We start from the raw sequence: 10,134 nt of genomic DNA, 5'->3' as shown, positions 1-10,134 counted from the left end.
AATCTCTTTTAAATATTTAAATATTTTCTAACTCTTACCCTACTTGCAGTTTGTATTACCTAGTATTCATTGAGAGACCACTTGCAGTATTTGTACATTTTAAAATTAATTTCTCACACTGCAGAACTATTTATGCACTTTAAAAGCTGATTCAAAATAATTAAACGAAATGTTGATAATAGTATTTTATTAGAAAACTAATATATTTAAAAGTATATTGATTTACTAATTAAAATTATATATATTTACTAATTAAAATGAATTTTAAATAAATAGTACAATTTAAATATTACAGTATTTAAGCATTTTCTATCTAATTTGCTGTATATGGGTATTATACTTGCAGTTTGTATGACCTAATATTAAATGAGACTACATGGAATATTTGTGCACAGCTATTTTGCACTTCCAGGAATGTCTAAAAGCTGGGTTAAAAATTGTGAGGGAAAAAATAGATATTGGTCATGGTAGTGTAAATGCTAGTGTGCTTATGTATTCAAGGTATGTGTTTGAGCATGTGCATTTTTCATCTGTGTAGGATGCTTAATTCCTTGACTGTTGCCTGCTATACGGGGCTTGCTCTCTGCTCTCTAACAATCTGCTCAGCGAGGTGTGACCAGATATTGTGCATCTGAATCCTACACTATAGATTACTGATGCAGCGGGAGGGGAGGAGAGAGGAAGAGGGAGAGAGAGAGAGAGGGAGGGAGAGTGTGCAACCAAAAACGATTTCTCTCCCACACGCACAGAGAGACAGATCTCGCTCTCCTGCAGTGGAGTGCTGGTGGCTCTTCTGGACTCTCTGTTTGCCCTCTTCCACTGGGAGAAAGGTAAGTTTCTCTTTCTGTCCTCCATCTCTCAAGAAATGTTTCATTGTAGAAGCTACAGCCTCGCTGCAGATGGCTGAATCTCCTCATTTAGGTATATGCATGTGACAATCTCAGTTAGAAATGTGTGTGTCAGGTCCATAAACATATTTATTTGCTTGATAAACACGGCTCATGCTCCTGATTGTGCTAAATGGATGGTTGTGTACCATCTCACACCTATTCACACATGTGCAGTGTGGGAAAAGCTCTGGGTTGCAGGCGTATTTTGCTCCTCCGGTAACCATGGCGAAGGCAGCCGGCGTAGAAGCCTGTGCGTTTTCAAATAATCAGGTGATCCAGAATCAGATGCTTCAAGAGAAAAGCCCATAAAAGCATTAACGTGACAGGTCATTTATTATGTTTTCACAGGCAAGTGTAATCGACTCCTTCTGAGAAACAGCACTGTGCATGTGCCAAGACAGAAAATGGTGAAAAACATTTGCAACATTTGGAAATTACAGTGAATTTGCCAAAGATCCACAAATGTCAACAGGTTGTTTGGACCACATTGATTAGCATCTTTAAAAACATCTTAAATAATTTGACTGACAGACGCGTCAGATATCATGTTTGGGAGTATTTTGAGTGTGTGTAGCGATATTGCTAGCAGGGGATACACTGAAACACCCAGCGCTGATGGCTGGGAGCAAAAACTATGATCAGGACATATAATTCATCGATTTACATGCACATATAGGCTAAACATCAATTGATCCATTCAGGCCTGCAACATGATAACATTCTGTTAATGAACACTGTGGCGACTGACAACCATGAGGATGCAGAGAGCCATTGATGTGGAAAATTATTCTGTACATGGAGTCAACAGTATTGAGTCCAGTGTTTCGCATGTGTGAGGGAATGGGAGGAGAGTCATTGTGTAAAATAACAACACATTCAGCGCTCCATCAAACCGGTCAATTGAGGTGATTTAGGGGTTGTGTGTAACTGGACATTGCCCTTGGTTCGATGTTATTGTGTCCAGTTGACTACTGTACTGTACTGTACATTAATGGGTGTTCAAAATGACGTCAAATCTACTGATTTTTGCACCTGTGAATTAATAACAATTTGGATAAATGTATCTAATACACCTAGCCTACAAATGCTAACAGTTGTTTTTTAACCACATCAACTTTAAATACACTAATTAGTGCAAAAACATCTTTAAAATATCTATAAAACATCTTAATTAGACTTAAATGTCTTAAATCCTGGTTTAAGCTATTTTACTACTAAAATTCTTTGTAGTCTAGGATTAAGTTTGATTTTGTATTTCTGTGTTTTTAGTGAACCATCCCTAAATATTCTTTGTTTAGGACTAAGCTGCGTTTAGACCATGATACACCAGACCATGGCTGCTCTGGTTCATGGTTGGGTTAATTTGAGGTTAAGGTTAGGCTAATGGCTTTTGCTGTCTCTAAAAACCTTTAGACTGTGTTTAAAGGAAAACTCCTTTATGGTTATCTGTGTGTTTTTGTGGCTGCAGGTCATAAATATCCCCTCCCCCATCTTGTTTAGTGGATAAGAACCAGAAAGGCTGAATAAATCATTCGATTTCACGTCTAGAGGCCTGTTAAAATAATTGATATCATGATGAGGCAATCCTTCACCACTTAAGAAGTTCCTCAGTGCTAGATCTACTTTAAACACACATATATTTGAGAGAAGGATATTTTGACCCTAACTCTAATCTTACAGCCTTCTCTAAGTTCCCCTATGAGTTCATTCAAGTCCTCCTTCCTATGATTAACTGGAATCGCCATTTTGCCTTTCATTGGTTAAGTAATACATTGGATCAAAAATTCAGTTTACAAAAGATGTTGATGGTTAAAGCGCATCAGTTGTGCTCAACTGGAGGGTCCAGGTCCATTTAGATAGGGTTGTGGACAGCTAGAAAAAATTTTAAAAAACAATGCTGAATGACATTATAAAATAAAGTTATATATAGGTATAAAAGCAAAATATCTAGGCCTATAAACATTTAAAAGGGAGAGGAAAATCTTTCATTATCAAAAGCTTTGCAGCTTTGGTGAGCATAAACGACTTAAAAAAAAAAAAAAAAACAGTAAAAAAGAAAATCTTACTGACCCTAAACTTTTAAAGGGGTGGTTGATTGCGATTTCACTTTTTTAACGTTAGAAAAGCCGTGCTTGCACAGGTTCTGTACGATCCTCTTCAATAATATCCTCTGCTTCTCAATCGGGCTCAAACTGATGAGCGATATTAACGACGTCGTTGTTTACAATACAACCGGAGCACATGTCGCTGAAGTGAGGGGCGGGACGTTTAGACACGCACTAGAGGCGGTTTAGCCAATCACAACACACTGGGCTAGCTAACCAATCAGAGCCCATCGCCTATTTCTGAGGGCGGGGCTTCTTAAAAACAGGAAAAGATCAGCCCGTTTCTTAGAGAAGGGACAGAGCGGTGTTGAATAAAGGTAAATTATATGAAAAATAATGCGTTTTTTTTTTTAAACGAAGCATTAACACATGTTAGACTGCCCCCCATAAACACAATCAAGCCTAGAAAAAAAACAGTGAACCACCCCTTTAAATGAAAATGTCCACTTGTAGCAAAATACACCACACAGGCTTTACAATCTTACAGACTTTTTAATCTCTTGAAATCTTTATATATTTATCTTTGTAAATTTGCTGTTAGCTTGTGTTTTTCGCAGCAACGTTTTTACAAAGGGTCAGTCAGGTATTATATTGACTCTTAATTGTTCAGTTACCAAGGCACCAATAATCCGTAAATGATCACAAAGGTCAATGTGCATCTTTAGATCATGGCTGATTTTGAGCGTTTTCTCACAAAGACAAATAATAATAATAATAATAATTATTATAATAATTCATTACATTTATATAGCGCTTTTCTAGGCACTCAAAGCGCTTTACATTGTCAGGGGGTAGGTATCTCCTCATCCACCACCAGTGTGCAGCATCCACCTGGATGATGCGACGGCAGCCATAGTGCGCCAGAACGCCCACCACACACCAGCTTATTGGTGGAGAGGAGACAGAGTGATGAAGCCAATCAGTAGATATGAGGATTGTTAGAAGGCCATGATGATCAGAGGCCAATGGGCAAATTTGGCCAGGATGCCGAGGTCACACCTCTACTCTTTTCGAAAGACATCCTGGGATTTTTAATGACCACAGAGAGTCAGGACCTCGGTTTAACTTCTCATCTGTAGGACGAAGGACAACAAATCTGTTGCACATCCAATTGCAATGTACTGTATTTTGACAAATAAAATTAATCTGTCACTTGGTGAAAGAAATGAAGCAGATGCCAACATGAACAGGCTGTCGAATGTATAAAACCATTTTTAAAAACAGATTGTGTATGATTGTTTGGCCTCTATTAGATATCCAATCCAAAATCTGGATCTTGAAACAAAACCATTTGAGAACCACCAAATTGAAATGAAAAATGTGACAGTTTGATAATTGCAGTCCATATTATGATGATTATGAGTGTAGGAATAAAGTTTTAACAGGGGATTGTGAGTTACAGTCGCTCTTTGGTGAAGGATCACTTCCCAAATATAAAAAAACGCAACAAGGGAGGGATTTTCATAAATGTGTGATGTTAAATCAGGAATAGCTCTCGAGCACTCGCTTTTTCCCTTTTTCTGCTTGAGCGATTACGTCCTGCTCTGGCAGGCCCTTTCTTTGCCACGCACGGTGGAACAAAATGACAATGAAAGAGGGAAGGGAGAGAGAGAAATGGATGGAGACAGGCAAAGAAGAAAAAAGAGAGGGGGGTCTAATAGTAAAGCGCAGCGCTATACAGTCATTTATGTTTTCTGTTTGGCATCGACTCTGACAAATTCACACAGCAGCGTTTGTGATGCTGTTTAACAAGCTCCTGTGGGGTCTGACTTACTGAGGCATTTAGCACAGATAAAACTGTTCCTAAAATGTTTCAGAAGATGTGAAAGACAAAAAGCAGGGGCTGAGAAATCAAAGTATTTAGCATCTGATAAATGTTTTGATAAATCTAGCCTGTAGTAATGCAATATTTAATAGTGAGGTTATAGAAGATGGGACTCTATTCACTCAAAGCAGGTGGTGTGGGGTAATGAGTAAACAGTCTGACTAGTGATGACGGTAATGATTATGACTCAGCCAGGCTTTAACTGCGCCTCCTGTGGAAAGATTACGCTAGTTTAAAAAGCTTCCGAAAAGATGAGAGATGCAAAGAATAGTGTACAGCCAGAGTATATTTTACAGGGTACTGCATCCCATAATGCAGTGTGTTGACCTTGACTTTTCATTTTCAATGTTATTGTGTTCAATTCAATATTACCGTTTCACTGTATTTTTGATCAAATCAATGCAGCATTGGTGAGCTAAGAGACTTCTTTAAAAAAAGCAATAAAACAGTATCTTACTGACACTAAACTTTACGGCAATATACCTGAAAAACTAAATACAACGCACTTTACAGGCTTTTAATATCTTAAAAATCTTTAGATAATGTATTCATGTTTGTAAATTTGCTATTAGCTCATGTTTTTTGCAGAAGCTAATAAACTTTTACGAAAAGCTCGTTTAGATACATATCAACTCTCGATTATTCGGTTACCCAGGAACCAATAAACCATAAATGATCACAAAGGTCAATGTGCATCTTTAGATTGTGGCTGATGTTTAGCATTTTCTCACAAAGACAAATCTGAGATCCATCAATCTTTTTCAAACCCATTAGACCAGAGCCAGTTAGTTGGTTTAATCTAGTAAGCAAACCTCATTAAGTTGTGAGAAAGGGTTTAAAAAGACTCTTGAGGGAGGCCATTTCTGTGATACAGATGGCATTGAGAGACTGATGAGACACAATGGGGTTAAAAAAAGACTACTACCCACTATTTACTGACCAGAAACAACTGATTTTATTCCCAGTCGGCGAGTAGACAGTTTATTGCAGTTTCGAGAACAAATCAATTGCATGAGGGGGAGAGGAAGTGAGCGAAAGAGAGAGCGAGAAAGAGGGACGCGGGGGTGGCGAAGAAAGAAAAAAGGGTCTCACTCCGAGAGAAATTCCATCAAATTCAACTCCTCTCACTGAGGCTACAGGCCATCAGATTTATACTCCAAAATTAGCCCACAGCTCCACAAAGAAACCGGGCCTCCATACGTCCTACTACACCAGCCCCATATATACATACATGGCCACAAAGAGACCAGTAGTCTCCCATTAGTATTCTTAAAGAGCCCTGCTTCTAAAATTGCTCAGTCAATGGAGAGTTGAGGCCACCTCTGTGACAGCAGGAAGAAGTGAGTTTGGTATGAGACTACTAAACTCAAAGGTTTAAACTGAAACAGGTCCTCATACAGTTGTAATGGGAAAATATCTATAATGTAACTTACTTGAAGTGAACTGACACGATATCAATGTTTATTGCTGCAGAAGCCTGGTGCACCTGGTAGGCGTTCCTCGGATATTCAGACACCATGTGAGCAGTGGTCCGTGACGACATTAGAGGGGCAGCATGCTTCTTCTGCGTGGGACTCTTGTGGTCTTCTCTCTCTTCAGTTCTGTCTATGGGTTTTTCAGTGGGCATGGGCCAAAACCAACAACCCGAACCAAGGCAGACTCCAAAGTATGGGGCATGTCCTACATTGAAAAATGGAAACCTAAGATTCCATCGTTGGGTTTTGTATCATGGGATTTCTTCGGTGAGACTAAAGGGTCTGCTACGACAAAGGTGAGCACGACTTTCCCAGAAGCAACCACACAAGACTATACTCTGTCTTCAGAGGACTTGAGCCTAAAATACCAGCCGACCGCAACCACGTTTAAGGAACTTAAAAGCAGCACTGTCCAGATAGGCACCCTGCTGCCTTTAAAATCAGCTAAACTGCCAATAATTGACTTACCCCAATTAGATAGACCAGAACCTACTAAACTCGATCAAAGCTATGATCTCGACCACTGGCCCTCCAATAATGGCCAAAATGCAGCGAAAAACCCACAAACGATGACATCTCAGATATCTAAACCAGAAACACAAACATATACTGTATCCACTGCCCAGAGTACCAGCGCCACACACACTACAACACTGAGACTAATTACGGAAACCATGAGTCCTTACAGTGACCAAACTGTACCCACAGACATTCCGTCAACAATGTCAGAACTAACGACACAAACATACACCGTATCCACTGCCCAGAGTACCAGCACCACGCAAACTATAACACTGAGAATGATTACGGAAACCATGAACCCTTATAGTGACCAAACCGTACCCACAGACACTCAGGCAACAACGTCAGAACTAACGATAGCTTCATTTCAAACCGCACATTTTATCACACCAGCAGGCCCTATACTAGAAGTATCTACCAAACCTTTGACCACTGTCAGCACTGGGATAACAAACATGGACTCGAAACCAGAATGGACACCTTTTAAAACCACCGACAAGGCTCTGGATGGATTTACGTGGGTAGAGCAGACCGCAGGCCCATCAGAATGGGGAGGAGTGCAAAGTTTTGGCCCAGATCCTACTCCCACCCTGCCAGCGGGAGGTAAGCCAACCACATCCCGTCTTTTCATTTCCAACCCAAGCATATGATCTAAGATAACCAAAAATTTACCCAATTTGACCCCTCCTTAGCTGGCATGGGTGTATTACATTTGTTCTTTTGTTTCATTGTTATATCTTTATTTAAGGTGAAAATTAGTATTTAATGAATTGCAGAGCACACATTGATTACCAGTCAAGGGTTATCAGTGGAATCAATGAGGCTGATGAATTGATTAATAGCCCCAGAGTCCCTGAAACATACAAACTGTTGTCAATAATTGTGAAAAGAAGTGAAAAGAATGAGTTTCATTTGATATAGTAAGAATAGGAACCACCCCATCATTGCTGATGACTGTTAATATAGTTAATCTGTCAGCTTTGTTCCTGGCAAGGAGACAGGTTATATTTAGAATATAATACTACTCGTACTACTACAGCATGTATAGCGAGACATATATCACCCCAATAATCAAAAGACAAATTTGATTTTGCATTAAATAAATTTTGTTGGGTTTTTTTTAAGATTACTATATAGTGCAAATAAATCTCATTCTCATTACCGTAATGCAGGAAAAAAAGTTTAAGTACATTTTTTAAAGTACTGTTTCTAAGCATAATGGAAGGTTGTTTTAGTGAATTTCATCTATGCAGATTTTAATACAAATTAAATAGTGTCCAGACAATCATTACAGTAATGAAAATTTGATTTTTATTCTGTATCACAGTAATGATAATTTAAGGGGAAAAACGGTCATGAAAATAATAAAAAAAAATAAATACATTGCACAAAAATCTTGCATTGAATAATGTTTTCATTCATGTTTTATTCATTATTCAATAATGTTTCATTGTGCTCCACTTGACCAACTACAAGTACTGTAATCTTATTCTTGGCTTATTTGATCAGACTGCTTAGAGTTCAAATATTTTTACAGAAAAATGCTTTAAAAATCCAAATGTGGTTATTTACATGTTTTTCTAACCATACCTAATGTTATGAGGTCAGCAATGAGAACAACATACTGTAGTATACTACTGTTTAAAATGTTTGTTGCATATTTTGTAATGTTGCAAACAAAAATGCATGCTATTTCGCATACTATTTTTAAAAAATGCAGTAAGTAATATTTTCATTACAAACACTGGCATCATTTAAGGTCAAATCTGGTGTGTATAACCCACTGGAGGGACACCTTTTCGCAAAGACACTGACTATACTTAGTCGTTAAAAAGAAGATCTAGACCTAAGATGCCAGACGAATCAATACAGACCTCCTTTGAGGTGATCATACACTAAAACGCTCCAGATATCTGTGTAAATAGTGTGCCAGACGCCTAGATATGGTATATGTGCGGTGGCCAAGCATGCTAACCAGTATTGACATGGCTCTGTTTGATATCTAGAGCTTTGTGTGTATGTGTACAGTGAGCACGGGATTTGCACTGGAGAAGCAGCCAGTTGGGCGGTATGTGATCAGTATTCCAGTGGCAGAGTCAGCAGAGCCAGTGAATCCTCAGGGACGATGTTTTTCCGCACCGCCTGTTCGTGGATGCTGAGCATGACTCTCTCAACATTTAGTCTCCTTTTCTCAAGTCGCTCTATCCATCCTCTCTCACAGTAATAGGCCTCTCCTGACGTTTGTTGGGCATCTCTCTTTTTTTCCAGCCATAAGTCTCATTTAGCCCTTCAGTCTTATGTTTTCTTTCAACCTCTCCTGGCTCCCAGAGACGTGTTTTTCCATGTCCTTCTCCTCTTTTCCTTTCCATCCGAACTTGTAGAATCTTTTCAGGTCGCTGATGGAAACAATTTAGCCTTCACTTCCATATTTACTCTATATTTTGTTTTGTTCATGCTCTATTTAGACCTAGAGAGTTACATTTTAAAGGGATAGTTCACCCAAAATGAAAATTCTGTCTTCACTGACCTAATGTTACAAAACTACATGGCTTTCTGCATTCTGTGGACCCCAAAAGAAGATGTTTTGAGAAATCTCTTAATGTTTCTGTCCATACATTGCAAGTCAATGTTGTTTGGTTCTTCACAATATCATATTTTGTGTTCAGTTCATATAGGTTTGGAATGACATGATGACAGAATTGTAATTTTGGGTGAACTATCCCTTTAAGAACATTATATATGGGAAAATTGAAATGAAAATTTTCATAATTTACTCACCCTCAAGTTGTCCCAAACCTGTATGAGTTTATTTCTTTTGTGCTATATAAAAGAAGATATTTTGAAGAATGTTGGTAACTAAACAGTTCCTGGTCCCCATTGACTTCCATTGTATTTTTTCCAATATTCTTCCATTCTTTTATGCTCCACAGAACAAAGTTTTTTTGGGTGGACTATCCCTTTTAGCCAATCAATAAACATTTGACAGACATAATGAGTCACATAAGTGATTCTACAGCAAAATTTCAGAAACATAAAGACATTTTAGTATTGTGACGCTATTAAAAGAGTGTAAATTTAACAACAGCTTCATCAAGGATTTTACATAAACATTCACCCTGCACCTCTAGAAAGCACTAAAGATCATGTGTTTGTGGGTACGTGGTTGGGTGGGTTTGGTGGGTGTGTGTGTGTGTGTGTGTGTGTGTGTGTGCAGGTTTGTTTTTATGGTTTATGGGGACTCTCCATAGGCGTAATGGTTTTTATACTGTACAAACCGTATTTTCTATTGCCCTACACCAACCCTACCCCTAAACCTA

At 38.5% G+C, this 10,134-nt stretch overlaps 1 protein-coding gene across 1 annotated transcript in view; it reads left to right on the top strand.

The window, feature by feature from the left end:
• The first annotated feature begins 755 nt into the window (after nucleotides 1-755).
• The window catches only part of LOC107664879 (proline-rich transmembrane protein 4-like), a 24,513-nt gene continuing 15,134 nt past the window's right edge, over nucleotides 756-10,134 (top strand). Inside the window, exons 1-2 of the mRNA XM_016455567.1 lie at nucleotides 756-830; nucleotides 6,294-7,420. Coding sequence (XP_016311053.1) covers nucleotides 6,376-7,420 — 1,045 coding nt within the window. The 5' untranslated portion in view covers nucleotides 756-830; nucleotides 6,294-6,375. The remainder of the gene's footprint in view (nucleotides 831-6,293; nucleotides 7,421-10,134) is intronic.

The sequence above is a fragment of the Sinocyclocheilus anshuiensis genome, unplaced genomic scaffold, assembly GCF_001515605.1.
Source record: "Sinocyclocheilus anshuiensis isolate Anshui unplaced genomic scaffold, SAMN03320099.WGS_v1.1 scaffold299, whole genome shotgun sequence".
Classification (NCBI taxonomy): domain Eukaryota; kingdom Metazoa; phylum Chordata; class Actinopteri; order Cypriniformes; family Cyprinidae; genus Sinocyclocheilus; species Sinocyclocheilus anshuiensis.
This window is presented reverse-complemented; position numbering and strand designations above follow the sequence as displayed.